The sequence below is a fragment of the Callorhinchus milii genome, unplaced genomic scaffold (genome assembly GCF_018977255.1).
Source record: "Callorhinchus milii isolate IMCB2004 unplaced genomic scaffold, IMCB_Cmil_1.0 Scaffold97, whole genome shotgun sequence".
Classification (NCBI taxonomy): Eukaryota; Metazoa; Chordata; class Chondrichthyes; order Chimaeriformes; family Callorhinchidae; genus Callorhinchus; species Callorhinchus milii.
In genome coordinates this window covers 149756-177295 of record NW_024704838.1, presented here as the reverse complement: position 1 = coordinate 177295, position 27540 = coordinate 149756, and the positions used below count along the sequence as shown (strand labels likewise).

Genomic DNA, 27540 nt, shown 5'->3' with positions numbered 1-27540 from the left:
CCTGAAAAAACCCTCCCTTGATGCGTCGCAGCTATCAAGCTACCGGCCCATCTCCAACCTCCCCTTTCTCTCCAAGGTCTTGGAAAGAGTTGTCGCCTCCCAACTGCGCTCTTTCCTTTCCACCCATTCTCTTTTCGAACCCCTTCAGTCAGGTTTCCGTGCTGCCCATAGCACAGAAACTGCCCTGGTCAAGGTCACCAATGATATCCTGACCATCTGTGACCAGGGCTCCCTCTGTCTCCTCGTCCTCCTCGACCTATCGGCAGCATTCGATACGGTCGACCACGCTATCCTACTCCACCGCTTGTCCTCCCACCTCAACCTTCAAGGCACTGTCCTTGAATGGTTTAGGTCGTACCTTTCTCACCGTCTTCACTTTGTCTCGACGAATGGCTTCTCCTCCACCCCCCGTACTGTCTCATGTGGTGTCCCTCAGGGCTCTGTCCTCGGTCCCCTCCTCTTCACCCTCTATATGCTCCCCCTTGGTGACATCATCCGCAGACATGGAGTTAACTTCCACATGTATGCGGATGACACCCAACTCTACCTTTCCTCCTCTACTCTCAACTCCACGACCACCGATGTCCTGACAGCTGCCTGTCCGACATCGAGTCCTGGACGAGAGACAACTTTCTTCAGCTCAACGTGCGAAAAACCGAGGCCCTCCTGATTGGCTCACGTCAGCGCCTCCGCACCTCAGGCGCTGACACCATCAGCATCCAAGGCTGCACTCTCCACCTCTCAAAGCCAGTCAGGAACCTCGGCGTTTTGTTCGACCCTGAGCTGTCCTTTCTCCCTCACATCCGCACCACAACTGGCACCGCCTTCCATCACCTCCGGAACATCGCCAGACTACGGCACTACCTCACCCCTCACGCTGCTGAAACCCTGGTTCACGCCTTTGTCACCTCAAGGCTGGACTATGGGAACTCTCTCCTCGCCGGCCTTCCCGCCACCTCCCTCCACAAGCTGCAGGTCATTCAGAACTCTGCAGCTCGTGTACTGTCCCGCACCAGGCTTCGGGACCACATCACTCCCACCCTCGCTCGCCTCCACTGGCTCCCCATCCCCCAGAGGATTGATTTCAAGATCCTCATCCTCACCTACAAGGCCTTGCTCCCTCCTACCTCTCCAACCTACTATCCCCCTACCTACCTGCCCGTACCCTCCGTTCCTCTGGCTCCGGTCTGCTCCACGTCCCCCGCCCCAACCGCCCTACCATCGGTGGTCGGGCCTTCAGCCTCTCAGCCCCGAGGCTCTGGAACTCCATCCCCCAGTGCCTTCGCCTTGCTTCCTCCCTTTCCTCCTTCAAGGCCGGTCTCAAAACCTTTCTCTTTGACCGAGCCTTCAGCTCCCCTCTCGACTCTCTTCCCCTTCTCGCTCCCTCGCTTCCCTCCCCTCACCCTGACCATTTCCCCCCTCCTCGCTCCCTCCCCTCCCCTGACCATATTCCCACTGCTCGGGGCATGACCCAACTGTGCAGCGCCTTGGGACGTCCTCATGACGTGAAAGGCGCTTTATAAATGGAATCTTGTTGTTGTTGTTGTTGTGATCACTGGGACGTCACTGTTCGTGGCTGAAGCTCCTCAGCTTATCGAACGCTGGCGTATAAATCATCCCTCTAATTCGGCCTTTCAGTCCAGTGTGAATCTGGGGAAGATTCTGGACCTTTCTAAAAGTTGCTCACTTGCTTTCATCATGTGAGAAATCAGACATGATGCTTGATTTTAATCTTCCCGACTGAGTGGCACCAACTTGTTTCTCTTTCCCCACAGGTAGAAAGGAGTGTTGTTAAGATGCTTCTTGTGCAATTGACTTTGAAACAATTCAATCAAATTCTTGCGAAATTCCTCGTCCCAAGTCCAGAGCCAACCGACAGTTATATTAGCAGAAATTATATATAAAGACAACATTGCTTGTTAGCGTTGACAACGTTTAATTGACTATTACACAAATGAGGTTCAAAGAGCAGGAGCAGTAGATTGGAGCACATTGAGTTAGTGGATGCTCGGAATGGGCAGGTTACTGAAATAGACCAAAGGGAAACTTGAATGGTTCTCACTTTCTTTTACGCTGCAAGAAATAAGATTCAATTATGTTTCAGTTTACAATCTAACGGAATGAATGCCGCCATTTTCTTTCTCTTTCACCACAAGTGGAAATGATTTTTGATAAAATCGTGCTCATGTTGTTGACTAACTTCCTGATCCCAAGTCCGGAGCCCAACCCAAAGTTACATTAACAGAAAATATCCATAAAAGGCAACATAGCATACTGGCAATGATAAGGTTTCACTGACTGCTACACGAGCAAGGTTCAAAGATAAGGATCAGGAGATTAGATACAGAGCACAGTGGATGCTCTAAAATGGGAGAGTTGTTAAAATGAATCAAAGGACAATTTGAAGTGGATGGTGGCAAAGTCACGCTGCTGTTGGGCTGATGATGGATGGGAAAACAGATTCCCAACTACTCTTGGTCTGTATCAGACTGTACGGTTCCGGAGACGAGCTTTATTAGTGACACACTCTGAAATGGATAATTACCAGATCTCGTCACGAATCTTCTTGTTGTATTAACTTAGATAACAACAGATACTTTATATAGTGCAACACATGCAGCGTAAAATCACAGCGCACTTGACAGAATGCGAGAGAGAAGTGAAACGAGATAAATAATAATAATAATAATAATAATCCTTGCATTTGATATAGCGCTTTTCACGTCGGGAGAACGTCCCAAAGCGCTTCACAGAACACACTGTAAAGTGAATTGACTGTATATTTGTGGGCGAACGCGGCAGCCAATTGCGCACAGCAATGTCCCACAAACAGTCGTAGATTGAAAATTACCAATTTTAATTATTGTTTTTAGTTTTAGAGGGATTATTATAAATTGAGAAACAATAAGAGGATAGAGGAGAAAGCAAGAGTGAGCCTGAGATATGAGAGATTGCCCAATTTACAGAAATGGGCGAGAGTGTATCAGAGAGAGTGTGGTCATGTCAGAAACAGATACACAGAGAAATGGAGAAAGCAGTGAGTGACTGAAATTGTGAGACGGAGTGTGTGTGAGAGTGGGGGAGATGGTCGGTGAGCGAGAATGTTTGAGAGAGAATGAGAGAAGAGAGTGTATGTGGGGAAGAGTGTGAGTAAGAAATGAGAGTGACAGTGGGGGGAGAGGGGTGAATGGACATGGAGTAGAGAGAGAGATAGTTAGTGTTGGCTGAGAGAATGAAACTGAGAGGTTTAGGGAGTGGGAGAAACAAAAAAGGTGATAGAGAGGCAATGAGTGAGTGCTTGATAGAAGGGGAGACAGACTGATTGATACAGAGACTGATAGAAGAGAGGCAGAGTGTGAGAGCGTGAGTGAAAAATGAGGACGAGAGTGATTGACAGAAAGGGTGGATGGAGTGAAAGAGAAAAACGGACGGGGATGGGTGTGGGTCGAGAGTAAGAAACAGAGACACAGAAGGAGAAAGCAGAGACAGCGAGTGAAAGAGAATGATCAAGCGTGTGAGAGGGGAACGTGTTTGCACAAGAGGAGAGTGAAGAGAGGGAGTGAGTGATAGAGAGAGGGGAGATAGAGAAAGTGTGAGAGGGGAAAGAGGGTGTGAGAGGAGTGATGTCGTGCGCGGAGAAAGGGTGTGTGAGATAGAGTAACTGAGAGAGGGAAGGAATGTATGAGAGAAACAAACGGAGAGTGGGGAGAGAGTGACTGAGAGAGGACGCAGAGAGAGTGTAAGCGGAAAGGGAGAAAACGGGTGAGAAAATCCGCAACATTTACCACAGTATTAAAAAAAATTGGCGTGTCTAATAAGTTTATTTATGCCTTTCCCGTTTAGTTGCTCGAAAACCCCATAAAGCCAAACGTTTGTACCACACTCACAAACAAAAAACCCACACAAATATACAGCACCGAAAAAATTGCTCAGCTTATGGTGAATACGATGGCACCTTTATAACAATCCTTTCAGTCTCATTTCCCTGCTCTGTTCGCAAATCCATTTTAGATAGTTTACTCTTTTTCGATCGATATCTAGATATGTTTTCAAAGCCAATATGGATTCTGGCTCAAACACCACTCCCTCCAGGACTTACCGTAACCCAACAACCAACTGTGCAACAAAACAAATTCTCCAAACTCCCATTTGCCAACTTGCTAACTATCTTAAATTGATGCTTTAGGCACTAAAGTCCGACGAGTGGTATCTTTACATCAGGTAAGCTTTCGGTTTGTGAGAAAATCTCCTAGGGAACAGGGCGAGGCTGAGTGCTAGATATCTGGTTTATTGCCAGGCATTACCTACCGGACTCCGACCAAGGTGTGTTAATACCTTTACAGCCTAGAACACTGAAGCCACATCGCTAAGAGGCTCGGGAACCAAAGGCAGGAACCGCAGCCCAGTCAGCGGGGAGATAAGACGGTGAGTCTCTCATTTGCTCTGATTGTGGCTGAAATAAAACACTAAAGTTATTTCAGGTTTCAGAACTTGGAATGAGAAGAGAGAGAGAGTGTGCGAGGGAAGAATGATCGACAGAAATGGGGAAGAGAGAAATAGAGAGCGAGTGTGGATGAGTGTAAGAAACAGAGAGGCAGAGAGAGAGAGAGAGAGAACAACGTGTGAGTGATTGAGAGTGTGAGAAGAAACCTGTGTGTTACAGGGGTGGAGAGGGGTAGAGAAAGCAGTAGAGGGAAGATGGGTGTAAGAGAAAAAAGAGAGACAGCGAAGGAAAGAGTGGGCGGAAGCAAAGTGATAAGAGAGTGGCAGTGAGTGACATAATGTCAGAGAGGGAGTGAGATTTATTAAGAGTAAGAGTGTGTGTGAGAATGTGAATGAGAATTCAGGGGAAAAGTGATTCATGGAAACGGGTGAGAGAGTGAGAAAGATTTGAGCCGGTAAGAGAAAGAAACAGACATGGAGACAGAGGGAAAAGGCAGAGAGAGAGAAAGTGACTGAGATTATGGGAGGAGCGAGTGTTGGTGAAAGAGATGAGCGAGAAGAGGGGGAGTGAGTTATCGAGAGAGAGGAGACAGAGAGGCTGTGAGAGGGGAAAGAGAGAGTGAGTGGAGGGACAGGCGTGAGTGTGAGAAGGGGGGATAGAGAGAGAGTGGAATTGAGAGGAGGAATGAGAGTCTGTGAGACAGAGCGAGAAGGGTGAGCGAATGACTGAGAGAGGTCAGAGAGAGTGCGTGAGAGGGAAAAGAGAAAATTCACAATATTTAACATAATATAAGAAACGGGCGTCTCCAATATGTTTTTTTCTTCTTTTACTGATTGGTTTCTTTTAGAAAAACCCTAAATCCAATCTTTTGTGCCACACCCACAAATACAGAAACATCGAGATATGCAGCACAGAAGAAGGATGGCTGGGTTGGCTGCTTTTATGCCAATCCTTTCAGTCCCATTTGCATTGCTCTTTTCCAAAATCTATTTTAGATAGTTCACTCCATTTAGATAGGTATCTAATGTGATCTTAAAATCAATCAGGAATCTGCCTCAAACATCATTAGCTCTGATTGTGGCCGAAATAAAGCAATAAATTTACTGCATCTTTTAAGCGCTTGGAAATGCCACCATTTTGAGCAGCGCGATATAAACGCAAAGCTTTGTTTTGTAGTTCGTGAAAGTTTAATGCTATTGAAGAAACCTGGAGGCAGCCGTGGATTTAATGAACACATTTTTTTTGTGAAATCCAAAATATTCATTCGATTACCATTAAGACAAACAGCCAAAGAGAAGAGCTATGTTTAAATGTTTACGATTGTGTAATCTTTAGAGCGGTTATACATCATTCTCTCTCGTAATCAGAAACTACTCTTGCTGGAGCCACCACATCAATTCAGAGTAAAGAAACGCAACATTGGTTGTTGGCGTTGATAACGTTTGATTTATAGATGTACTGCTGGACGCAAGAAATATTGCGGAGATGAGCGAAAGCCAAAATGGAACGTGAGCCATGGAATAATGCATAATTAATGGTGGGATACGACAATGTTGCTTCCCGTTGGCCAGTTAAACTGAATTTAGGGTTGTTGTAGATTAATGCCGTCAATACCTGTAGTGAGTAGATACCGAAAGGAGTCAAGCTGGTGTGGACAACATTAAACTGAAGAAAGATAGAGATCCATCAGCACCTGATGTCTTACAGGTAATTTGTCAGATAAGCAATGATCCTGGAGTCGAGAGTGGTGGGTAAAGTTGGGTTTCCTCTGCAGCCTGTGGAACTGCAAGCAATGTATCTGGATTGTGTCACCAAAGTTGAGCATTTGGATGGGGCAAAGTAGAAGTCTCAGAAAGGAGACTTGATGATGGTTGCATGTGTTTGTGTGAGGCAGGAAGATGAGCTGCTGGATGACACGAAGTCTAGATGCTGAGAGGCAGAGGGAGGGCTGGAAAAGTACACAATACTAGAATTTGAGGCGGGCTCAGCAACAGAAAGCAAAGTAGAAAAGGATTACTAGCGGGAGAGAGGACCCAAGTCAAGGGCATAGGAACTGTAGGCATGGCCACCAATGGCATCGAGTGATGTGTGATTTGCAGCTCCATCATGTGACAGCCTGGCTGGTGAAATGTATGTGAAGTCTGGTGAAGTGTGGCTGGTGCAGTTTCCAGACCCCAGACTGTCCAGCGCCTTGGGACTTCCTCCCGATGCAAAAGGCGCTCTATCAGGATCATTTTATTGTTGTTGTTGTTGTGTCTGTCAGTGTTGGTTACAGGGTGCTAAGCTGGTGCAGTGTGTGTGTCAGTGCTGGTGACATGGGCAGGACTTGTAAAGATTTACTGAGCAAGGATCTGCCAGCACTCAGATAAACGGAGGACTCCGGCAATGGTTCAAGAAAATGAAGAACAACCACAACTTACCTTCAAATGGCACAGCTATTGTTAATGTTTTCACGTACCATTTTATTGAGCTGGTGAAATGTGCGTGTGTCTATGTTTGTGATTATGGTGCTGAGTTGGTAAAATGGGTGTGTGTCAGTGTTGTTGATATGGTGCTCAAGGGCGAAACATGTGTGAGTCCGTTTTGGTGAGGATACAATGGTGCTGAGCTGGTGAAGTGCATGTGTGAGGCTTCTTTAGGACACCATGTGGCTCAGCTAGTAAAGTTTGTGTGTGTGTGTATGTGTCAGCGTTGGTGACATGGTGTTGAGTTGGGGAAATGTGTGTGTGTCAGCGTTAGTGATATGGAGCTGTGCTGGGGAAGTGTGCAGTGAGAGTAAATGCAAGGAAGAAGGATAAACCAAGGCTAGTCACGCTGATGTCAGTAGTGGGGAAATATCTATAGACTATAATCCGGGAAAATACAAAATTTCACGAAGAAAATTACGGGTTAATAAACGACAGCCAACATGGGTTTGTTCAAGGCATATGGTGTCTAACAAACTTGAGAGAGATTTTTGATGAAGAATCGGAGAAGTTGGTTAAAAGTAGTGCAGCTGATGTAGTGTATATGGATTTTCAAAAGGTGCCGCATAAGGGACTTGTAAGCAAAATTGAAGCTTTATTATTGAAGTAATAAAGGGTTAGAGAACTGTCTGGAAGACAGAAAGCAGAGTGCGATGGAGAACGGTTGTTTTTCTGACAGGAGGGAAGTGACAGTGGTGTCCCCAAGAGGTCGGCTTTGGGACCACTGCTGTTTTTCATGTATGTAAATGACGTAGACTTGGGTATAGCGTGTACACTTCCCAAACCTGCAGGTGATACTAAGCTATGGAAAGTGGTAAACGGTGATGAGGATTGTAGCAGACTGCAAGAGGACATAACAAGACTGGTAAATGGGCAGATACGTGGCAGATGAAGTTTAATGAGGAGAAATGTGAAGTGATGCATTTTGGGACACCGATTTAAAATAGTTGTTAAAAGAACATTGGTGAGGAGAATTGTTTTCACGTAGCGAGTTGTTCGTATCTGTAATGCATTGCCTGAAAAGGTGGTGGAAACCGATTAGATAAAACGCTTTTAAGAGAGAAGTAGATATTTATTTGGGGAGGAAAAGTTTGCAGATCTATGGGGGAGAGCGAGGGAATGAGAACTGATTTGGGTATCTCTTTTCAGAGAGTCTAACAGACACGATGGGCCAATTGGCCTCGTTCTGTAGTGTATAATGCTATGATTCTATGAAATTGGCTTAAGCATTCACCTTCAAAATACAAATCCATGACAAATCACAATAAATGGGGAAGTGTTTTGAGATATCCTCCAAACTTGAAAGAAAATAAATGCAAGAAAAGTTAGTATATTTATGCCAACTGTATTTTAGTAAGAAATCTGGATGTGGTTGGATTGTGATTGCACCATGACTTACAACTTACTTAATTGCAGGATAAATATCAAATTCGACACAGAAGGACAGCCCATTGGAAATGCTAACCTGAAGTTATTCTCTGATAGATCACGTCTGGATTCCCTGTTAGCCTTCTAACAGTTGCTCTACAAGAAACATAACAAAGGCTCAACACAAGTCGCAAAATTCGCTGACATCTTGGCTGCACTTTGCAGCCATGAAACGCCACGTAGGAACATTGTAGGGAAAGAGGAAACAGAACTCTGAAACACCGAGACACGACAAACCTGATGAATCAATGAAATGGTCACGATCACCACAACAAAACAAACCCACATCTGGGGGGAATGATACAGCGAGCACATCTGGAGTTGCCCAACTACATTGTAATATGGTTGCAAATCTCAACCACTGTTTCACCACTTTGTGTGGATCGAGTGAGATAGCCTCCCTGGGCACTGATTCGATTGTAAATGCAGAGGGCGATGCGATGATCTGCGGCATGGATCAGACACCCGTCAAAACACCAACAGGCAATGTCTTCGCTTTACCTGACTTTGAGGAAAGTCTTAAAGAGATGATAACGGATAAAGGTAAAATATTCATTAAAAACATTTCCACACAAACACACACGTTTATCTCACAAGCCTTAGAACTGGTAGATCAGTCAATGAGACGTCCTCCTGACGTAAAAGGCGCTATAAAATGTAACACTGTTGATGTTGTTTTGTTGTCTATTTGGGTTGAACCAGCTCCCAAATTCTGTAGTGGAAGATCGGGGACATGTTGGACGGTTAATGAACCAAACCCATGGAGATAGCAGAACAGTCAGCCTGGCACATGGTTAGGTCTTGCAGTGGGAAAACAGTCCTGACGGAATGGATCATTCGAAATCAACTCCTGTTAACAATGTATACCAAAAGCACTTATGGGTAGAATGGATACAGCCAACATGTATGCGGATGACATTCAATTCTACTTCCCGGCCTCCTCATTCTCTTCCACCTGCGTCTCCCAGTCCGCAAATCTATTATCAACTTGTTTGACAGCCACCTGGATAAGCTGAAACTTCCTGCAGCTGAACTTCAGCAAGACGGAAGCCATACTCTTTGGCTCCCGCCAATGTCTTCTTTCCTCCAGGTCCAACCTCCGCGGTATCTCCTTCAAAATCATTAAACCCGTGCGCAACCTCGGCATTAGGTTCGATCCACAGCTTTCATTTCTCCCCCACATCCGTTCGCTGACCAGGACCGTTTTTTTCCTCCTTTGCCAAATTGCCCGCCACTGTCCGTACTTCACACCCCCAGCAGCCAAAACCTCATCCACGCCTTTGCCACTTCCCGCCTGAACATTTCAAATGGCCTGCCTATTGGTCTCCCAAGTTCCACTGTACACACTATTCAATCAACTCCACCATCCGGTTACTAACCCATCCAAAGCTGTGGAGCCTCATCACCCCAGTTTTTGCCAGGCTGCACTGGCTCCATATTTCCGAACAGATCAACTTGAAGTTTCTCGCTCATTTCCAAATCCCGACATGCCCTTGCATTCCCTTCCCTTCTGACTTGCTCAACCCTAATTCCACCACCCGCTGCCTCCGCTCGACTGGCTCTGGCCTCCTCTTCGTCTCTCGACCACTCTGCTCCACCATCGGTGGCCGTGCCTTCAGCCACTATGCCACAAAGCTCTGGAACCCTGTCCCGCAAAGCCTTCTCCTTGCTCCCTCTTTCCACAATTGAAAGGATGAGCGTGAAGGGCACTGTGTCAATGCAAGTTGATGAGTGGTCCCAGCGGGACAAACAATGGGCGCTTCAGTTCAATGTTCTGAATAGTTTTAGCTATGCGGGTTTTTTGTTAAACTATAGCAGCGACACACAACATAGACTTTAGGTTTCCCATAGACATAGCGCTTGGCAATCTGCAAGCTATGGCATTGAATACAACTCTCGTCGAGACACAGGGAATGTTCGAGTGGTATTGGTATAAACACAGTAAAGATATTATGAGTAGTCCTCGATTTGATATAGCTCCATTTCATGTAATAAAAATCATTCTTGTTATGGACTTTCATGTCAGGAATACATCCCAAAGCGACAGTGAGTCTTGTGGGATAAGGTGAAAATAACCTATCTACAATCTCCCTCAAACAGCCATGGAGTGAGAGACCAATATCATTTGGTAATTATTTATCCAGGATACCGGAAGCCACTCACTTGTCTTTAACAACCATCAAAGCAGCAGCAAATGGGACTTTGGTTTAGTGCCTATTATGAAAGATGGCAGTTCAGCAGTGCAGGATAACCCAGCAGTGACCCGCATTGCAGTGAAAGGTTATGACCCGGCAAAATTCTGACACTGGCTTTAATAAGTTCAACTTAATAGATGTAATAAATGTGTTCAAAATTATGATGGGTTCTGATGGAATAGAGAGGGTATAACTGTTTCCGCTGGCGGATGGATCGGTTACCAGGGGACACAGATTAAGGTAATGGGCAAAGAAACAGAAGGGAGTCTTGCAGTGTATTGTCAGGCTGGTCTAATTGGTCAAAGTCCTGATGTGGAGCTTGAACCCACAACCTTCTGTCTCAGGAGCAAGAATGATATTAAATGATCCAGGCTGCCAGCTGTCGGATGGTAGCTACTAATTAGTGTTTTTGGCCAATGGACGTTGGATTATACTGGGCGTTTGCAACAGTAAACTTGGTAATATTTCCTGAAATACGTTTCGAGAGAATACAAGTAAAATCATATCTAACTAATGTTTTATTGGTTGCCAACAGGTTCAAATACCTTATTCACTGAGACGCTGGCCCTGTACAACGGGTACCAGCTGCACCGACTGACAAATTTCTACCGAGACAGATTGGAACAGGCCATTGAGGAAGGCGTGGAGGACATCAGCTCAAGGCTAACACAGAATGAATGTTTAAGCCCCCAGGAGCACAAAGTAGGTTTGAGTCGGGAGGTTTCCCTGTCATTTGTTAAAAGCTCAGCAAGTCTGTGCCTGTCTGCACGGCTCATGTGCTGCTGTTATCAGAAAATCAGCAGAATGGCTATCAAAGCTTAACCAACCAGTTATGTTGTAATGCAGGCCATGCACTGTATGCTTGTAGTGGAGCAGCACTGCACAGTGTAATAATTGTCTGGTTATAGAGCGTTTAAATAGCACCGTTCACGTGGTGAGGGAGTCTCGTGGCACTGACAGTTGGAAGGTAGAGCCCGAGCTGGATTTGGGAAGGAAATGGGCGGGAAGATGATCAAAGGCATAGTCACTGAGGAGAGCAGTTTGTGGAGGGAAGATATAGCAAATCCAGCTAAGCCATCAATTGGTCTGGGTAATGTTGATCACCGTCACTGTTCATGTTTCACTCCATCTTCAATATATTAATGCTCACTCTCTTCAGAAACTCACGGAGCTCACACACAGTGGGCGGAAGAGACAAAGCTCAAAACTTCTTCTGAACATGGTGATGGGGAAAGGTTCCCAGTCCAATATAGTGATGTGGGAATCCTTTGTGAAAATGAGGCAAACTTTGCCCAAACCGAACAAAATCATGACTGAAATACAGGAACAAGGTAATGTGCGATGACACTCTGATTCCATTCTGTGGTGCGTTACACATTTTACTCAAATAGTATTGAGAAAACGTTCATTCAAACTACTAATATTAACTCTATTCAAACAGGTGCCAGTCTAGTGAATGAGGTGACGATGGACCGAAGTATACCAGACTTCCCCAGTGATATGATAGGTATGTGACAGTGACAACAGTCAAACCAGTCAATCACTTTCGAAATAAACAGTTTAACACTTTTCCATTTACTTGGTGATTTTCAGAAAACTCAAATGAGGAGGAGAGGAGGAGAAAGGGTAGTAGGCAGACACAGAGGCAGATGAGGAGGGAGGGGAATGATCCTCATTGGATTCTTACATTATTTAGGCAAATATTGCTTTGGTATGATTTTTCTCACAATAAATCAGCCGTCATATAATGGCCTGAAAATGTCCATGCTTTGAATGCAATTCACATTGTTTAACCCTTGTTTGCCTGGCTCAGTTGTTGTTCCTTTGACTTGCAGTCAGAAGTTGTTCAATTTCACATCAACAGGACTATTTGGCACTCTAGGGTAATTCTGGGATGTGTTGCATTGACGCAAATGCCACCATTGGGATATCAAACCGAGGTCGTGTCTCCCTTTTCAGGTGGACATTAAAAACCCAGCGATACTATACGAAAAGAGAATAGAGTTTGTCACCCCGGTTTCGTGGGGAAAATCTATCAAATAAATTTGGTGACTCACTGAATATAGGCTTGTGGGCCATCACTGTGCACAAATTAGCAGCTGTGTTTGCCAACAAAAAACAGCTACTTCACGCTAGAGTTAAGCTAGTGCAGCATTTTGGGCAGTCCTCCTGCTTTGAAAGGCCTTCCACTGAATCTAAGTATTATTGTTCAATATTGCTCACTAATGCTTCTATTTACTTTATGATTATTTAATGTTCGACATGAAGCGATTCAGGGACTGCACAAGGACACGTTACACAAACAATGTGAGAAACTGGAAGTGAAGACCATCCTGGAGTCCTGTAGCTCAGTGGTTAGAGCACTCGCTTTGCAGGTGAGAGACCTGAGTTCAATTCCAGGCAGGGCGAAAGCTTGGGCAAGTTTCCTTACTCCACACGCCTAATAATAATCCCTCCAAAAAAACCAAAAACAATAATTAAATTGGTCATTTTCAATCTACGACTGTTTGTGGGACATTGCTGTGCGCAATTGGCTGCCGCGTTCGCCCACAAATATACAGTCAATTCACTTTACAGTGTCTTCTGTGAAGCGCTTTGGGACGTCCTCCCGACGTGAAAAGCGCTATATCAAATGCAAGGATTATTATTATTATTATTATTATTATTATCCTGATACAGGAGAAGGTGAGTACGTTTCAGTTGGTTGATCGCTACACGGAGTTAACAATCATTTCAGATCTCCGTCACCGCAAACTGGTAGAACATGAGCTGCTGGCGAGAGGCAGAGACCACGAGGAATGGAGACAGAAGCAACTCCGGGGAGAGCTGGAAAAAATAAGAACTGATAAACTGTTCCACAGCAGCTTCTCAAACCGAAGTCATTTAACTTCCTCCCAGGGAAGCGGATCTGACTCTCCCACAGGGACTTCGGCAGTAGTGAGTGGAGTGGCGGGGATTGGAAAAACAACCATGGTGCAGAAGATTGTTCATGACTGGGCCACAGGCAAAATCTATCCTCAGTTTCACTTTGTATTTGTTTTTAAATTTCGAGACCTAAACAAACTACACAACAAAATAACCCTAAACCGCCTGATCGTGGAGCAGTATCCATACCTCAGGGATGTTCTGGAAGAGCTGTGGAAACTCCCAGAGAGATTACTCTTTATATTGGATGGTTTGGATGAATTCGGGGCAAGGATTAATTTCGCTGATAGTCGGAGAGACACAGAGCCTCAGCGCAGGTGCACAGACCCTAAATTCTGCTGTAAAGTGTGCGGCATTGTGTACAGTTTAATACAGAAAAAGCTGCTGCCAGGCTGCTCAGTGCTGGTGACCAGCCGCCCCACTGCATTATATTTACTGGCAAAGGCTCAGGTCAGTGTCTGGGCTGAAATCCTGGGATTTGTGGGTCAAGAGAGGAAGGAATATTTTCAAACGTTCTTTGAAGATCAGGAGGTGGCGGCTGCTGTTTACAGCCACGTGGAGGAAAACGAGCTCCTGCTCACCATGTGCTATAACCCGTCCTACTGCTGGATCCTCGCTCTGTCTCTGGGTCCCTTCTTTATACAGAAACACAGCAACAAACAACAAGTTCCTAAGACAATTACACAACTCTTCTATTATATTTATCACATCCTAACACTTCACAGCGTCAAGATGGAAAGCTCCCGTAATGTAATGTTGAAGATTGGTGAGATGGCCTTCACTGGTGTCTCCCAGAGAAACATTGTATTTAATGATGAAGATCTGATCAAATATAACCTCCAGCCTTCCCAGTTCCTCTCTGGCTTTCTCATGGAACTTGTGGAGAGAGAGTCTTCAGAGAACAGCGTGGTCTACACATTTCCGCACCTCACCATCCAGGAGTTTGTAGCCGCACTCGCTCAGTTCCTGTTTCCGAATCCAGAAGGTATTCGGGATTACTTTTATCAAGCTCACAGTAAAGAGGACGGCCGGTTTGAGATATTCCTGCGCTTTGTTGCGGGTCTCTCCTCCCCACGGGCAGCTCAGCCACTGGAGGAGTTTCTGGGGCCATTTGTTCATCAAAAAACCTACGCGGTGATCGATTGGCTGAAGGAGAAGATTAAAGCTCAGGTCAGAGACACAGACACTGTCACTGGGAAAAGGAAGCTGCGTAACTTACTCCACTACCTGTTTTAGTCTCAGAATCAAGCCCTGGCACAGCTCACACTGGGCTCTGACCACACACTGACATTTGGTGACTCCTCTCCAGGGAAAGCATTGAGACTGACACCGATAGATTGTGTTTTGGTGTCTCAGACCATTGCACTGTGTGACACAGTAAAACAACTGGATTTGAGGAGCTGCTACATTCAGGATGGGGGTCTCCAGTGGGTTCCTGCTCTGCACAAGTGTCAGGAGTTGCGGTAAGATTAATCTGTGTGTAAATCATATACCTATTATTTTTGATTCAAAGCCATTCTCCAGGATGTTACTGACCTTGAACACCAGCTGAACAATGGAAGAATGGTATCACACAGCAGGAGAGAAAGTGTGTGACACTGTGATGGCCGTCACACACTACAATCCTGCCCTGGTGTATTGGGAGGTGAATGAATGACATTCCGCTACACTCCTGGCTGCTCAATACCCTGAGCACTTCGGTGACATTTCCAGATTGCTGATGTTATTGGGATTCGTTCCTGACTCTAGACTGGAATACACACTTTATTAAATATATTGCAATGAGATCCCGGGTCAGACAGTGCAGAGAGCGCTCAGAGTTGCCAGTCAGTGGTTTCTGTTTATTCATAGAGTAGATGGTTCTCTTGACCACACAGTCTCTGATACACGGAAATCCTTCTAACCTCTGACCCTCTCAGCTTACCCCCAACTCTGACGCCAGGACTAACCATGTGGTTAGGCCGGAGGATTCCTTTGTCCTCTCCTCCCGGCGGCAGCAACTCCCCAAGTACTGCATTCCAGGGCGATGGGACCTCCCGAGGGATTGGCCATCCCATTTATCCAGGGCCAGCCGCACACGCTCTCCAGTACAATGTTATAACACTGATACAATATGGTTCACAGCGAACACAACTCCCTCAGCCTGACATCAGTAGACAGGTGTGGGCTCCCCTGGCCCTGGTGAAGAGTCTCCATTTGCAGCTACTGAGATCTCCCGGCCACAGAGATTCTCTTTCCCGAGTCTGGGGCTCACAGTATGTGAAGAATGAGAGAGTAGAGACATAACCACTACCCTGATCCCAGTGATTACAGGCCGGGCTGGCAGATGCCACAACATTAGCCTCACTCAGACTGACTGAGGGTTACAGTACTGCTGGAAAAGACCCAGCGTAAACTGCTGCTGCCAGGACCAGGCTTCGGGGAGATCCCACTGCTTGTAGACCCAGCAGCCCAGCATGTTAAAACGTCTTGTCCAGATAAGGTGCTTTAATAAATGCACGGCTTATTATTATTTTTATAAGGTACTATCTCTCACACCAGCTAAACTTTGCCTCCACAAACGGTTGTGTTTCTCTGTCTCTCCCACAAAACACACAGTCACCACACTTTATAATATATTCTCTGTCAATCTCTTTTGTGGTCAGTCTCTCACTCTGTCTCTCTCACTCTCTCTTTCCGTCGTTCTCGGTGTCTCTCACTCTCTCTTTCAGTCTCTCTTGCAGTCTCTGGCTGCCTCACAGTTTAAGTCTCTCTGTCACTCCCATAAACACAGTTTCGCTACACACACACATATATATATTCTCGCTCATTCTCTCCCCCCCCCTCCTCTATCGCAGTCTTTCTGTCGCTCTGTGTGTCTTTCACACAAAACAAAATGGATATCTGCCTTTCATTGGCTTTCTCTCTCTTTCGCTGTCAGTCTTTCTCCTCGTCTCTTTCTCTCTCATTCTATCTCAGTCTCCCTTTCCGTCGCTTGCTTTTACCGCAGTCTCTATCTCAAACTCAGTCTGCCTCTGCCTCTTCCAATGAGTCTCTCTCTCCATCTTTCCCCCAAAAGACAGTCACAACACATTTGCTTCTCTCTCTCGCAGACTCCGAAAGCAGGAGAGACTGAGGGAGAGAGTGACTACGAGAAAGAACAAGACTGAGAAAGGGAGATAGAGAATGAGAGAGAGAGTTGGGCAGAAAAAGATACCGAGGGAGAGAGAGCGAGAGAGATTGAGAAAGATAACAAGGGAGCGACTGAGTGAGAGAAAGATAGAGCGATATACCGAGAGAGAGAGAGAGCGAGAAAAGGGGAGAGGCACTGCGAGAGAGAAACTGAGAGAGAGAGAGAGAGAGAGAGGGACATAGATAGAAACGGATACTGAGAGAGAGAGAAACTGTGAAAGAGAAAGAGAACGTGAAGGACAGAAGGAGAGAGATAGACTGAGAGACAATGACTACGGGAAAGAAAGAAAGAGACTGGGAGAGATACAGAGAGAGAGAGACTGATAGAGACTATGGAGGAAATATATTTCAAACTGTAGTGACTGTGTGTTTTGTGGGAAAGATAGTGAGACAGACTGTGAGAGAGAGACTGAGAGAAAGACTACGAGAGAAAGAGACTGATAAGGAGACAAATAGATAAACAGACTGAGAGAAAGGGAGAGACTGTGAGAGGAAATATAACTTGTAGTATCTGTGTGTTTTGATTCAGCAAGAGAATGTGAGAGATAATCAGACAGATTGAGAGAGAGACTAAATGAAAGAAAGACAGAGACAGATAGAGAGAGAGAGAGATTTGGAGAGACACTGAAAGAGAAGGAGAGAATCAGCGAGCGATAGACTGACAGTCAGAGAGAGAGGCAGAAAGGGATATTGAGAGACAGACAGCAAGGCGGTGGGAGAGAATGAGAATCAGAGAAAAAGAGCGAGAGACTTAGAGAGAGATTGGGAGAGAGACTGAGTGAGCGAAACATAGAGCAAGGGACAGATAGCGTGAGAGACTGGGAGAGAAAAACTGGGAGAGGCAAACTGAGAGAGAAAGGGAAAGCGACAGACAGAAGAAAGAGTGCGACAGAGTGACTGCGAGAGAGAGAACTAAATTGGGAGAGATAGACAGATTGAGAAAAACTGAGATAGACCGTCCAGAAAACATATTACAAACTGTACTGACTGTGTTTTGCGGAAAAGACAAAAAGAGAGTCTGAGAGATATAGAGACTGAGAGAACTGTAAGAGAAAGGGAGAGAGAGAGACTGAGACAGAAATACTGATAGAGAGACTATGAGAAATTGACTGAGAACGAGACAGAATAAGGGAGAGAGAGGAGTGGGGGGACATAGAGAAAAAACTGAGATAGAGACTGTGAGAGAAAATATTTTAAAGTGTATTGATTGTTTTTTTGGAGTAACGGAGAGAGAGCGAGAGAGAGATAACGATTATTGACCTGGAAAAGTGAGAAAGGGAGAAACTACGGGAGAGACACAGAAAGAAATTCTGAGAGAGAATGAGAGAGAAAGTGATAGACACAGAGTGAGAGAAAGACTGAGCGAGAGCCTCAGAGAGGCCGGGAGAAAGAGATAGCGAGGGAGGGTCTTCCTGTGAGAGAGAGAGAGAGAGAGAGAGAGGCAGAGAAAGAGACTGTGAGAGAACATATATTATAAAGTGTATGGACTTCGTGTTTTGTGGGAGAGTCAGAGTGGGAGATTGTGAGACAGAGAGAATGAGAGAGACACTAGGAGAGAGAAGTGACTGACTGCGAGACAGAGAGAAAGAGAGACAGACAGATAGAAAAAGAGACTGAGAGAGAGCCAGATAGATTTACTGATAGAAATGGACTGAGAGAGACCGGGAGTGGAGCTATATTTATGGTGTACTTACGTTGTGATTTGTGGGAGAGTCAGAGAGAGAAAAAAGAGATATTGAGAGAGAGAGAGAGAGAGAGAGTGAGATAACGAGACTGAGAGAGAGCCTGAGGGAGAAAGTGAGGGACACAGTTTGAGTGATAGACTGAGAGAAAGTCTGAAATAGAATGAGAGGTAGAGACTGTGAGAGAGAGAGAGAGAGAGACAGAGACAGAGACAGAGACTGAGAAAGAGTGAGAGAGAGAGGGAGATTGACTCTGAGAGTTAGATTGGGAGAAAAAGAGACAGAGTGAGAGAGAGATTGAAAGAGAGCGATTGAAGGGCAGAGAGAGTGACTTAGAGAGACAGAGATGGAGACTCAGTTAGAAAGAGAGAGTGGGAGGGAATATATTATGTTTGACATATTATATATGCCGACTGCGGATTTTCAGGCGCTGACAGCATCAGCATCCAAGGCCGCACTCTCCACCTCGCAAAGACAGTCAGGAACCTTGGGGTTCTGTTGGACCCTGAGCTGTCCTTCCTCCCTCATATCCGCGCCACAACGGGCACCGCCTTCCATCACCTTCGGAATGTCGCCAGACTACGGTATTACCTCACCCCTCACGCGGCTGAAACTCTGGTCCACGCCTTTATCACCTCAAGGCTGGACTATGGGAACTCTCTCCTCGCGGCCTTCCCGGCCCTCCCTCCACACTGCAGGTCATTCACAACTCTGCAGCTCGTGTACTGTCCCGCACCAGACACCGTGACCACATCACTCCCACCCTCGCTCGCCTCCACTGGCTCCCCAACCCCCAGAGGATCGATTTCAAGATCCTTATCCTCACCTACAAAACCATTCACGGCCTTGCTCCCACCTACCTCTCCAACCTACTATCCCCCTACCTACCTGCCCGTACCCTCCGTTCCTCTGGCTCCGGTCTGCTCCACATTCCCCGCCCCAACCGCCCTACCATCGGTGGTCGGGCCTTCAGCCTCTCAGTCCCGAGAATCTGGAGCTCTATCCCCCAGTGCCTTTGCCTTGCCTCCTCCCTTTCCTCCTTCAAGGCCGGTCTCAAGACCTTTCACTTTGACCGTGACTTCAGCTCCTCTCTCAAATCTCTACCCACGCCTCGCTCACTCCATTCCCTCCCCTCACCCTGACCAATTCCCCCTTGCTCGGGTCCTGACCTAACTGTACAGCGACTTGGGACGTCCTCCTGACGTAAACGGCGCTCAATAAATGGAATCTTGTTGTTTTTCTTGTTGTTGTTGTTGTTGAGAAAGAGACTGAGAGAGAGAGACCTGGAGAGAGAGACTGAGAGAGATTAAGAGACAGAGAGGGAGACTGAGAGAGAGAGAGTGAGTGAGTGAGTGAGTGAGTGAGTGAGTGAGTGAGTGAGAGAGAGATGTAGAGCAAGATCGAGACTGTGAGGGACAGAAACAATTTGCATGTACGGGTGTGTCTGACCCTGGTCCCACGGTGTATGTTTGTTTTTGTATGTGTGTGTGCATGCGTGTCTGTTTGCGTTTTGTGTGTGTGTTTTTTTGTGTGTGTGGGCGCGCACTACTGCAACCTTTCCGGCTCAGAAATGTATGATGTTGGGGATTCCTCCTTGATCCTGAGACGATAATCTCACTCAGGTCAATGATTCCATTCATATTCCCAACTGGCTTTAGCTCCCAGACACAAATATTTTTTGTTGAAAAATCATGTCTTGAGGTAGTTTTTTATTGATATCTTTACAATCAAAACGTCTGTGCAAAAACATCACTCAGAATAAAGTCTACATAGCTTTAGCCCTGAGTTAGTCTGTGTCTGCTCACACACTGCAGGCTGAGCCCTGTAGCTGAGTGGTTAGAGCCCTCGCCTCGCTGGCGAGAGGGCCTGGGGGTGATTCCTGACAGAGCAAAACCTTACGGATGTTTCCTTATTCCACTCGTGTCTGTTTGCCTCGCAGTCAGTCACAATCCGTTTGTTAGACGATTTGCAGATCACTTTTCCAGGTTAATAATCCCTTGAAAAAAACATTTCGTGAGAGACTGTGAGAGAGACTAAGAGAGAAGCGAGATTGAGAAATAGACTGAGAGCGAGTGAGAGACTGAATGATAGACTAGCGGTGAAGAAATATATCGTGTAGTGACTTTTTTGCAAGAGTGACTGAGGGACAGAGACAGAAAGAGAGAATGAGGGAGACAGATATTTAAAAGAGACTGAGTGAGAGAAAGGAAGAGCGAGGCTCGAAGACAGAAACTGATAGAGAGTGAAACGTAGAGAGTGAGACTGAGAGAGAGTGACTGAGTTCGAGAGAGAATGAAGAAGAGAAACAGAACCAGAGGGAGACTGGGCGAAAGAAACCAAGAGGGATACAGAGAGATACATACTGAAAGAAACACAGAGATAAAAGCCAGAGACCAAATGAGAGAAAAAACAGATCGAGAGACAGAGAAAAAATGACAGAGAGAAAAATGCAGAGAGAGCGAGACTGAGGGAGATATATTAAAGTGTAGTGACATTGTGTTTTGTGGTTGACAGAGAGAGTTACTGCGAGAGAGAGAAAGACAGAGAGAAGAGAGAAACAGAGAGTCAGTGAGAGACACTGACAAAGAGAGCGAAAGAGTGAGAAAGAAAGGCAGAAAGAAAGATGGAGAAAGAGTCAGAGAGGCACTGAGAGAGAAAGTGACTCAGAAACACAGAGTGAGAGAGAATGTGAGAGAGAGACGGAAAAGGGTACGGAGAGACACCGATAGAGAACGATAGTCTGAGAGACTGAGAGAAAGAGAGATTGAGAGAGACAGCGTGAGAGAGAGAGACTGAGAGAGCGAGATTGAGAGAGAGAGAGAGAGAGACTGAGGGAGAGGGAGAGACTTTGAGAGAGACTGTGAAAGAGATAGAACGGGAGAAAGAGAGAGAGAGCGACTTAAGGGCGAGAATGAGAGAGAGAGGGAGAGAGAGAGAGAGAGAGAGAGAGACTGAGGGAGAGGTAGAGGGCGAGACTGTGAGAGAGGCTGTGAAAGAGAGACCAAGAGGGACAGAGAGAGAGGGAGAGATAGATATATTAGAGAGCGAACATAGTCTTAGAGAGTTGACACAGCTCGAGAGAGAAAGACTGAGAAAGCGATTGAGAGAGAGAGATAGATTGAAGGACAGAGGCTTGGCAGACTGAGAGAAAGAGAGAGAGAAAGATTCAGAGAGAGGGAGAGAGACTGAAAGAAAATATATTTTAAAGTGTAGCAAATGTGTGTTTTGTGGGGGAAACAGATACAGAGTGACTGAGAGAGAGAGAGAGAGAGAGAGAGAGAGAGAGAGAGAGAGAGAGAGAGAGAGAGAGAGAGAGTTCGGGAGAAACTGCGGGAGAGACAGAGAAACAGACTGAGAGAGAGGCTCAGAGAGAAAGTGACTCAGAGACACAGAGTGAGAGAGCGACTTAGGGACAGCCTCAAAGAGCCTGAGAGATAGAGACCGAGACAGTGAGAGAGAGAACGAGAGAGAGACTGAGCGAAAGAGAGAGAGACTGAGAGATAAAGTGACTCAGAGACACAGAGTGAGAGAGAAACTGTGGGACAGCCTCAGAGAGCCTGAGAGATAGAGAATGATAGAGTGAGAGAGAGAGATGGAGCGAGAGAGGGAACGATTGTGAGAGAGAGAGAGGGAGAAAGACTGAGAGAAAGATAGAGACTGTGATGTTTGAGCACATGCGCAGGTGTGTCTGACCCTGGTCCCTGAGCGTTGGCACTTGGTCCCCACGTGAAAAGTTCCTGTATATACATGTCAATGAATATGGTGTTGTTACACTATATTCCCTGTGTTTGTGTCTCTGTGTCCAGGCTGGGGAGCAATAATCTGGGAGATTGTGGAGTGAAGCGACTGTGTGAGGCTCTGAGGATCCCGGAGTGTAAAATACAGAGTCTGTGGTAAGTAACGCACTGTGTCTCCAGAGTCTGAATGACTCCAATATCTCAATGTATTTATTGTGACTGTCTGATCAGTGCGGCTGAATATTGGGACAGGAATCGGTGTGATAGTGTGAGGCCACAAGTCATATTTTACATCAAACTCTCAACATGTATTAATGTGTGTGTGTCTGTGTGTGTGTATCTGTTGTTAGAAACATTTGCAACTATCTCCAACAATTTTACAATGATCCGATTCCAGTTTACCAATTAGTTGAGTTCAGTCACTTTATTCAGGTCAAGACAGCAGGTAACAGACAAAGAAATGAAACAATAAAATAATACACAAGACACAAAACTTTGCCGACCGTATTCCTGTCACATCCCTGGTCGTGTCTCGCACTGCTCCGCTACCGTTCCCGAGAGATATCTAACACACCTTTGTTTAAAGACGGCTTAAAAACTCCAGCCAAAGCTTTCTCTTTCAAGAAAAAAACTCCTTAGATGGTTTTATTCATAATATATTTCAATTCTCCTTTTAACTACATTTATTCTCTCCTGATCAGTCCCTTCGGCCAGTGTGTAAGTGTAAACAGACTTTTTGTGTCATTGTACGTCCTGACCTTATGTTGCCATTGTTTTGGATACTGCCTTCAGTTACTGAGCTTTGCAGCCTTTGCATTATATTCTATATTCTTGGAACACACTTTAATATTAATCCATGACGACAATTATTTTGTATTCTTAAAACACACTTTAACATTAACGCATCAAATATTATGTGTTTGTGTGTCTGTGTGTCTGATTGCGTGTCTGGGTGCATGTGTGCCTGTGCCTGTATGTGTGGCTGTGTTTTTGTGAGTGTTTGTATCAGTGTGCGTGTTTTTCTGTGTGTGCTTGTTTGAGTGTGTGTTCATTTGTTTGTGTGTGTGTTTGTGCGTGTGATTTAGAGTGTGTCTGTGTGTGTCTCATATATCTCTGTGTGTGTCTGTCTCTGTCTGTGTTTTTCTGTGGGTTTTGTGTATATGTGTGTTTGTGTGCTCTCTGTGTGTAATTGTGGGCGTCTGTCCTTTGTGTGCATATTTGTGCATATATGTGTCTTTGTGTTTGTGTATGCCTTTGTGAGTGTTTTTGTGTGTGTCAGCAAGTTGGGAAGTTTCCCGACGTGAAAGGCGCTATACAAATGTAATCTTGTTTTTGTGTGTATTTTTGTATGTTCCTGTGAGTGTGTGCGATTGTGTCTGTGTTTGTGTGTGTTCCCAACTCTTCCCGTCACAAGCTGCAGAGCATCCAAAATTATGCAGCTCGTGTCCTCTCACACACCAGGCTCCCCGACGCCATTACTCACACCCTCGCTCGACCCCATCACCCCCACCCTCGTCCGGCCTCATCACTCAAACCCTCGCCCGACCCCATCACTCACACCCTCGCCGACCCAATCATTCCATCCTCGCCCGAGCCCATCATTCCCATCTTCGCCCGACCCCATCATTCCCACCCTCGCCCGACCCTATCACACCCTCGCCGGGCCTCATTACTCACACCCTCGCCCAACCCCATCACTCACACCCATCCCGACCCCATCACTCACATCCTCGACAAACATCCCTGTTATGTCTCTGTGTCTCTGATCTCCAGGCTGCACAGGAACAATCTGACAGCTGATTGTACAGAGGATCTGACCGGAATCATGACAGGAATCTGTGTGACAGTGTGAGGCCACTTCTATTTTATATTATTAAACCACACTCTAATATTAACCCATGACGACACTCTGTGTGTGTATGTGTGTGTGTGTGTGTACATGAGTCTGTGAATGTGTCTGTGTGTCTGTTTCTTCTGTGTGTGTCTGTTTGCGTGTATGTGTGTGTGTTTTTGTGAGTTGGTGTGTGGTTGTGTGTTTCTGTGTTTGTGTGTGTTTGCGTGTCTTTTGGAATATGTCTCTGTGTGTCCCTTTGTATTTCTGTCTGTTTCTGTGTGTTTCTGTGTTTGTATGTTTCTGTGATTTTTTTGTGCATGCCATTGCGTGTGTGTTTCTGTGTTTCTGTGTGTGTATTTGCGTGCGGCTGTGTTTGTTTGTGTGTATGTTTGTGTATATGTGTATATTTGTGTTTGTGTGTGCATTTGTGAGTCACGTGCAAGGCGCTATACAAATGTAATCTTATTGTTGTTTGTGTTCCTGTGAGTGTGTGCGAGTGTGTGTGTGTGTGTGCGGGTGTGTGTGTGCGTCTCCAAATCTTCCCTTCACAAGCTGCAGATCATCCAAAACTCGACAGCTCGTGTCCTGTCACAAAACAGGCTTCCCGACCCCATTACTCCCACCCTCGCCCGACCACATCACTCCCACCCTCGCTCGACCCCATCACTCCCACCCTCGCCCGACCACATCACTCCCACCGCTGCTCGACCCCATCACTCCCACACTCGCCCGACCCCATCATTCCCAGCCTCCCCCGACTCCACTGGCTCCCCATCCCCCAGAGGATCGAGTTCAAGATCCTCGTCCTCACCTTGAAGGCCATCCATGGCCTCGCCCCCTCCTGCCGCTCTGACCTGCTGACTGCCTACCAACCTGCCCGCTCCCTCCGTCCAGTGGGCTCCGGGCTGCTCCACGTTTCCCGCCCGACCCGCCCTCCCATCGGTGTCCGGGCTTTCAGCCTCTCTGCCCCCACACTCTGGAACTCCATCCCACGGTCCCTTCGCTTCACTTCCTCCGTTGCCTTTATGTCTGTGTATGTTGGCGTATACGTCTGGGTGTATGTATTTGTCAGTGCGTCATGTATTTGTTTGTGTGTGTGTGTGTATTTAAGTGTGTGTTTGTGTGTGATTTTCTTTATGTTTGTGTGTTCTTCCATGCGTGCTTGTGCTTCTGTTTGCGCATGTTTGTGTTTGCGTCTGTGTTTGCGTGTGTGTGTGCTTAAGTGTGTGTGTTACGTTTGTGTGATTTTCTGTGTATGAGTTGATGAGTGTTTTTGTGTGTTTGCGTGTATCTGTGTAAGTGTATTTATGTATGTGTGTTGGTATGTAATTTTGTGTGTTTTTGATTGTGTGTCTGTGTGTCTTTATGTGTGGTTCTATGTGCGTTTGTATGTTTTTTTGTTTGTTTGTATGTTTGTTTGTGTGTGCATGTGTATGCGTGTTGATGAGTTTGTGTTTGAGTATGTTTGTTTGTTTATGCGTTTCTGTGTGTGTGTGTTTATGTGTGTGCGCGTGATTGTGTGTGTTTTTGTGTCTGTGTGTTTATTTGTGTGTTTATTTGTAAATGCTTTTGTGTGGTTCTGGGTGTGTCTTTGCTTACGCATGTGTTTTCCTGGGTGAGTTTGTGTGTGTGTGTGTTACTGTGTGTGCGCGTTTGTGTGAATGCGTTTGTGTGAATGTGTATGTATGTGTATTTCTGCGTGTGTCTGTGTGCATTTGTGTGTGTGATTGTATGTGTGCGTATGTGGGTATGTTATGGGTGATTGTTTGTGTGTGTTTGTGTGCCTATAAGAACATAAGAATATAAGAATTAGGCGCAGGATTAGGCCATTCGGCCCCTCGAGCCTGTGCCCCGCCATTCGATAAGATCATGGCTGATCTTGAGACCTAACTCTGATTAACTGCCCTTTCCCCATATCCCCTAATCCCTCTATTTTTTTCAAAAATCTATCAGTCTCAGCCTTGAAGATGTTCAAGGACTGACCATCTGCAGCCTTCTGTGGTAGTGAATTCCATAAGTTCACTACCCTCTGCGTGAGGAAATGTTTCCTCAACTCTGTTCTAAAAGGCTGACCCTTAATTTTAAGACTGTGACCCCTGGTTACAGATTCTCCTACCAGGGGAAACAAACCCTCAGTGTCTACTTTATCGAGCCTTTTAAGAATCTTATATGTTTCAATAAAATCTCCCCTAATTCGTCTGTACTCTAGAGAATATAGCCCTAGTTTATTCAGCCTTTCCTCATAGGTCATTCCCCTCATCCCAAGAACTAGTAAATAGCTGAGGACCAAGCACTGATCCTTGTGGCACTCCACTAGTCACATCCTGCCAATTCGAGAATCACCCGTTAATCCCTGCTCTCTGTTTTCTACCCGTCAGCCAGTCTTCAATCCATGCTAATATGTTCCCATTAATCCCGTGGGCCTTAACCTTGTGCAATAGCCATTGCGTGGCTCTTTGTCAAAGGCCTTTTTGAAATCTAAATGTTTTACATCTACTGGTTCCCCCTATCTACCTACTAGATACATTTTAAAAAACTCTAAAAGGTTAGGTAAGCATGACTTCCTTTTTGTTTCTGCCATGGTTAAGCATGATTTCCCATGTTGATTCAGCCTAATCTTGTTATGGTCTTCCACGAAACCCATAACGACATCTTTATTTCAGGTCTCAAGAATTTTTCCTACCACTGATCTCAAACTAACTGGTTTATAGTTCCCCATCTTTTCTCTCCCACCCTTCTTAAATGGTGGTGTTACGTTTGCAATCTTCCGTTCGGAACCGTTCCAGAATCCAGATAATTTTGGAAAATCAACGACAACCCATCCACTATCTCAGACACCATGTCTTTTAAAACTCTTGGATGTATGCCATCAGGTCCAGGAGATTTATCAGTTTTAAGAGCTGACAATTTACCTAAAACCATTTCTTTACGAATCTTAATTCCTCCAAGATGCTCACTAACATTTTGTGACTGAGAAAGACGAAAATATATTACAAAGTTTGCTGCCTGTGTTTCATGTGAGAGATAGAGAGAATGACTTGCAGAGAAAGAGCGAGAAAGAGTGACTGAAGAGTGAGAAAATATATTATAAAGTGCAGTGACTGTGTGTTCTGTGGAGTGCGAGATACAGAGTGAGAGAGAGAGAGACAGTGGGAGAAAAATAGAGAGAGAGAGAGAGAGAGAGAGAGAGCGACTGGGAGAGAGAATGTGAGAGACTATCAAAGAGAAAATGACAACAAGACATAGAGAGAAAGAGGGACAGAATGTAAGACTGAGGGAGAGACAGAGAGAAAAACTGAGAGAGAGAGAGACTGTGAGAGAAAATGTTTATATATTGACCGTGTGTTTTGTTGGAGTAACGGAGATAAACTGAGAGCGAGAGAGAGAAAGGGAGAAACTGCTGGAGATACACAGAAATAAATTCTGGGAGAGATCGAGAGAGAAAGTGATAGACAGAGAGAGAGGAAGAGACTGAAAGAGAGCCTCAGAGAGCCTTAGAGAAAGAGATAGCGAGGTAGAGTCTTATGTGTGTGTGAGAGAGAGAGTGAGAGAAAGAGACTGAGAGAGAATATATTATCAAGTGTAGTGACGTTGTGTTTTGTGGGAGAGGCAGAGAGAGAGAGATAAAGAGGGTAGAGAGAGAGAGAAAGAGGATAGAG

The 27540-nt window shown here is 45.6% G+C and overlaps 1 protein-coding gene across 4 annotated transcripts; it reads left to right on the top strand.

Annotated features, from left to right (window-relative positions):
* Positions 1-4370: 4370 nt before the first annotated feature.
* Positions 4371-22146, top strand: LOC103173722 (NACHT, LRR and PYD domains-containing protein 12-like). 4 transcript variants are annotated; one of them, XM_042345791.1, is made up of 8 exons: positions 4371-4425; positions 8395-8880; positions 11068-11234; positions 11692-11863; positions 11974-12039; positions 12801-12862; positions 13200-14920; positions 22117-22146. In XM_042345791.1, the coding sequence occupies exons 2-7, from the start codon at positions 8586-8588 to the stop codon at positions 14691-14693; spliced, it is 2256 nt and encodes a 751-aa protein (XP_042201725.1). In that variant the 5' UTR covers positions 4371-4425; positions 8395-8585; the 3' UTR covers positions 14694-14920; positions 22117-22146. The 4 variants fall into 4 exon arrangements, with proteins under 4 accessions (XP_042201725.1, XP_042201724.1, XP_042201726.1 ...); XM_042345790.1 differs by having other exon boundaries at positions 4384-4425; positions 8326-8880; XM_042345792.1 differs by lacking the exon at positions 4371-4425 and having other exon boundaries at positions 8115-8880; positions 13200-13217; positions 13431-14920.
* The last annotated feature ends 5394 nt before the right edge of the window (positions 22147-27540 follow it).

Bases quoted from the DNA above. Each gene is read 5' to 3' on its own strand.
- LOC103173722 (XM_042345791.1), top strand. From the start codon at position 8,586: ATGAAATGGTCACGATCACCACAACAAAACAAACCCACATCTGGGGGG. The intron at 11,235-11,691 runs GTAGGTTTGAGT...CACTCTCTTCAG, and splicing joins TAAGCCCCCAGGAGCACAAA to AAACTCACGGAGCTCACACA. The intron at 12,040-12,800 runs GTATGTGACAGT...TTCGACATGAAG, and splicing joins CTTCCCCAGTGATATGATAG to CGATTCAGGGACTGCACAAG.